Source organism: Phlebotomus papatasi, chromosome 3 (assembly GCF_024763615.1).
Source record: "Phlebotomus papatasi isolate M1 chromosome 3, Ppap_2.1, whole genome shotgun sequence".
In the NCBI taxonomy this organism is placed as follows: domain Eukaryota; kingdom Metazoa; phylum Arthropoda; class Insecta; order Diptera; family Psychodidae; genus Phlebotomus; species Phlebotomus papatasi.
Genome location: NC_077224.1, coordinates 30,140,188 through 30,145,364, shown reverse-complemented (window position 1 = coordinate 30,145,364; position 5,177 = coordinate 30,140,188). Strand labels below are relative to the sequence as shown.

At 31.9% G+C, this 5,177-nt stretch overlaps 1 protein-coding gene across 1 annotated transcript; it reads left to right on the top strand.

The window, feature by feature from the left end:
* The first annotated feature begins 4,387 nt into the window (after positions 1 to 4,387).
* On the top strand, positions 4,388 to 4,966 carry LOC129807601 (Golgi-associated plant pathogenesis-related protein 1-like). The gene has a single exon (XM_055856983.1). It carries the CDS (start codon positions 4,450 to 4,452, stop codon positions 4,897 to 4,899), a length of 450 nt encoding a protein of 149 aa, XP_055712958.1. The 5' UTR covers positions 4,388 to 4,449; the 3' UTR covers positions 4,900 to 4,966.
* Positions 4,967 to 5,177: the final 211 nt, after the last annotated feature.

Sequence of the window (5,177 nt, the reverse complement as noted above, 5' to 3'; positions counted from 1 at the left end):
TTTGTGATAAAAACTGGCTTTTCCGAAACGTGATTATATTTAACATTTTTGTTAAAAAACAACCATGGCGGTTGATTGGCTGTTTTAACACGTCCGGCGTGTTAGCATTTATCAATTTTTGATTAATACAATCACGTTTTTCTCTGAGTGTAGACACCATTAGATGCAAGCAAAAACTGTTCTCCGACAGAATTATACGCTTAATTTTTCATCACCAAAGGGCATTTTAAAGAATCAAGGTTTAGTTTTTAATTTATTGCTCTTTCTTATTTAAAAAAGATATGACTCCTTGAGGGAGTGAGACCTGAAAAAAATATTGCACTAGATATTTTTAACGGCAATATTTAAAAGCATGTTTTTATAGAATTTCACTTTAAAAATATTTTATTACAATTTTAATATTTTTGATTTATGTTCGAAAAAAGATCTTTTTCTATTTTGAAAAAAAGGTGTGAAAGAAGTCCTAGCAAATTAAGGCTTAGAAGTGGAAGAAAAATGAATAACGATACAATAAATTTCATAAAGAAAATTTCTGATAACAAAGACATTTTTGTTGGTCACTATATAATATGTTCTGAAATTTAAGGTACATTATGGAGATTCAAACATAATATTTATTCTGAATAACGATTTTTCAACTTGCATAACACAAGTTTTCCGTGTAAAAAAATCAAAATATGTTTAGGTGTTGATTATACAATATAAATGTGACTGAAATGTTGATTAATAATAAATAACTTTTTTTTTCAAGAAAATAATTTCGCCGCAGTGAAAACTTCTTTGGAACTCAATCAACATTTCCGCTCACGTTTGGAAATTATAATTTGTTAGTGTCTCACAATACAAAATTTTCTGTATTTCATTTTGCCAATTCTTTTTCCTACTTCTATTTCTGTTTTTTTTTTTTTTAATTTTCCTGACAATACTTAGTATACCGTGGTACTCGGACAGATACATAAATCCACATAGGATTGCTATGTGCTATGTTGTAAGCATGAGCAAAAAAAGGGAAACGGAAATGAAATCCACAAATCATCTTGAGTCAATTTCTTGGGCTGATACAATATACACTTTTTGTGTGATTATTCTTTGTGAGCAGTATGACTACTTTTGCTTAGGTATGGCGAGAGTAAGAAAGAAGATAACATGGTGTACGTTCAGCAATATTAAAGCATTTTGAAGGAGATAAAAAGACCAAGCAAATGATGACGGAGAGTGAGGTTGCAATGAACGCGGGATAAATTGAGAGCATGAATGAAATAAGATGATGAGTTATGGGTGCGAAACAATTTGTTCCTCATATTTCTCGCTTCTCAGTTCCATGCTAAGGATTCACATTCAATTCTGCTTTTAAATATATATCTTGTCACTGTTATTTATTATCACACAGCAATCATTCAGGACTTCTTTTCACTCCTTCTTAAATTTTCTGGAAATTAAATTCATGGTATGAGGGCTTTTATTATAAGTAATAGAGTAAATAAGCCTGGACCACAGCAAGGTTTACTAGTGCCCTAGAGAAAAAGGCTCCTTAAAAATATTGCGTTATACACATGAACTGTAGAACGCTTTACTAAACTCAAGTGGTCGAGTGTACTCCACCATTTGACACTTTGATTATCTGTAAAATATATATACATATACAAAAGATTATGATTATATGGAAACAAAGCACAAATTGCACTAAAGTTCCAACTCGATTCTAAAAAAAAATATTTAAAAATAAATTTAAATATTTATTTTTCATTTTCACACTCAAAAAAATTATAAAGTATAATGCTTTTATATTTTTTAATTAATTTAATAGAATTTTATATCTAAATGTTGGTAAAAGGTCTTGAGTCCATTCACTAGCGTACCATACTAGAAATCAGGATTGGTGTGACTTATTTAAGACTATATAAAAATGTGACAAAATTTCAAAATAAATTTTATGATTATGTATTTTATGGCCTCTACACATTAGAAAAACTTAGTCCTTACCGAAATAAATTGATTACCTTTGTGTAAGAAAATCTGTCGAAAATGGACATACATTTTTCTAGAAATTTTAGGCAACAAAAATCAAATAAAACAATTGAAGCTCAACTATTTTTCTCAAAATGAAGAAATATCACTCCGTATTACAATTTTTTTGTGATTTGAAAATAGAAGAACTTTTTGAATAGGAGAATGGAAATAAAATTATTAAAACTGCCTGGTAAAGAGTACATAATGACAGATTTTGCAAAATTATGTTTTATTAATACTATATGGTATAATTTAACGGTTAGATACAAGATAAAAGACATTTTCAAATTTCTGGAAAGTAATCTTAGCTTACCATAAGTTAATCCGGGTTTTGCTCTGGTTCTGTTATTATCAATTTATTAGAAGTCAATTAAACAACTTAACAAAAAGCCAGTGATAAGCCTAGATCAGCTTATAGAAGTGTGATTCCTTTGTTGCAAACTCGGATTGTGGCAAACTTGAACGATATTTATACATAAATAATGCAAATTTCGTTTAAATTGTATGTAACTTATTATCATTATTAATGAAGAAAATTGGAAGAGAAATGCATAAAAGTGTCTGAAAATCTTTAAAGTAGATTCTCTCGGAAACTATGAGAGATAAAGTCCTCAAACTTTACGTCCATTTAGAGCCCCTTTCAGGCTTGATATGTGCAAATTTTCACTTGAAAATTAAGAAAATTGGATGAGAAATGCATAAAAGTGTCTGAAAATCTATAAAGTTGATTATCTCGGAAACTATGAGAGATAGAGGCCTCAACTTTACATTTATTGTGAACCTCTGTCAGCGACCCGAGAAAATCGCGCCCCGCGAATATCCGCGAAAAAATTCGCGCTCCGCGAAAATTCGCGAAAAAATACGCGCCCTGCGAAACTTCGCGAAAAAATTACGCGCCCCGTGAAAATCCACGAAAAAATTCGCGCCCCGCGAAACTTCGCGAAAAATTACGTGCCCGCGAAAATCCGCGAAAAAATTCGCGCCTCGCGAAAATCCGCGAAAGACATCGCAGATCGTGAATTGTATATGCCACCTTACAAATCTTCGAATATAGACTGACCATGTAGAGAGGGAGACTGAGAGAAAGGGAGAGTGAGAGAGTGCTATATATACGGGGAAAGCTTGTCCGACGCCGCTTCTCCCGCTTTTTTTTCTCGACTGACGCTAATAGAAAATTTTCTTAAAATTGAAATCTTTAAAGTAAAATATCTCGAGAACCGTTCGACGAATGTCTTAATTTCTTTTTTTAACCCTCTAACGGGTAAGACCGCCTCCAGGCGGTCTTCACAAAAATCATATTTACAGTGACAATAAAGGTTTTATTTATTTAAAAGTGCTATAGTATCCTCGGCAATAGTCTTATAAACATCTCTTGGAAGTTTGAACTCATTTTGACACTTCGTTTTGTTGCTATTTCCAGTTTTGTGTGACAGGTCAGAGAAAAAGCAACAAAAAATATTTGTGCAAAAAAACTCATTTTCAATTTCCATAAAAATACCGATTTAAAGTTATCTCACTAAAAAAAATTTATTTTTTACTGAAAGATATATCATTCTACTTTGTATATTTTATTTAAAAAATTTGAAAAAACTAAAAATGTGAATTTTAGGAGCAAAAAGAGTTTCAAAAAATGTTTATATTTTCTCACCTAGCGCCTAAACTAAAAGAGATAATGAAGAATGGATGATTTTATCGACTTTATTGGATCATAATTATCCTAGAAAACATTGTTTTAGAACTTTTTTCGCATATTAAAGAAAACACCGTTAGAGGGTTAAATTGGTCTAAATTTTCTGGACTACAACATAAACATAAAAAATTCAAAATCACATGCTTAGATTTTGAGATAAACTACAAAACGTGATTTTTAACCGATTTAGAACCGGTTTTTCAAAAAACTAATAGCACAGAAATCGTCGTACGCGCGCGTAGATATATTTAGAAAAAGAATTATGAAGATATCTCTATCCAAACCAGAGATATTGCGTACTACGGACGGCCGGACGGCAGTCGGACCCGAAATTACCGGCTTATGATTTTCGGCATCAGGGATGTTCAAAACATATAAACTATGAATTTCAGCTCGATCGGAGCACTTTGAGAAAATCCGAGGATTACAATAGGTGTGATTAGAAGGAATGACACCTAAAAACAGCAATAAAACTGCAAAATTTTTTCCTAGTTATCACTTATTACTCATAAAATGATTCATTTCAATGTCATAATTGTTTCTGGAATATTAAATGATTTTGATATACTTCCGAGTATTCCGAGCACAATCTTCTCCACCCAATATTTGTATTTCTAATCTAGAATGATAAGAAAGATTATATAAAAGACGGAAGAAATTCCAAAAATTTTCATTGAATAAGTAACTTTAAAGTAGGAAAGTAATATTTGTGATTTTTTTTGTAAGAGAATTGGACGTATTGAGTAAAAATGGCTCACAGATTTAGTGATTTTGAGTTAGAAAGCTTAGAAGCCCACAATGCATATCGTATTCGCCATGGATCACCACCTCTCCAGCTTAATGTTAGCATGTGTCATTTTGCCAACGAGTGGGCTAAAAATTTGGCAGCTAAGGGCCAAATGTTTCACCGACAGAATTCACCTTACGGCGAAAATATTTATTTCTCGTATGGAAAAATTGTAAACGGAACAACAGCAGTGGATATTTGGTATGATGAGATTAGATCACATGTATTCCATCGCGAACCTGTAAGTCTGGCTACAGGGCACTTCACTCAGCTTATTTGGAGAGAAAGTCGTCAATTGGGGGTTGGAAAAGCAACCAATTCATCTGGACAAACATATGTCGTAGCAAATTACGATCCACCAGGAAATTTTATGGGAAGGTTCGCACAGAATGTGCCACCACTAAAAATATAAATTGTAATTATGTTATAATTTAATTTTTATATTGCTAAATTATCTACAACTCAAATTTATTAATATTGTATTGAAGATGGTGCTAATACATATAATAAATTTATTAATAGTTTATTCTGTAGATTTTATTGCTTGAGCTCAAAGAGATAGCAGTATAGAGTCGAAGAAGAAACACCTATTCGACAGAGAACTCCTATTGACACTTTCGTGATATGTTGTTCGTTGCATTCTAATCCTCTTTTTAGGTGTGATTCCTTCTTTCTAATCACACCTAATGT

Coding starts and splice junctions, on each gene's coding strand:
- LOC129807601 (XM_055856983.1), top strand. CDS start 4,450: ATGGCTCACAGATTTAGTGATTTTGAGTTAGAAAGCTTAGAAGCCCAC.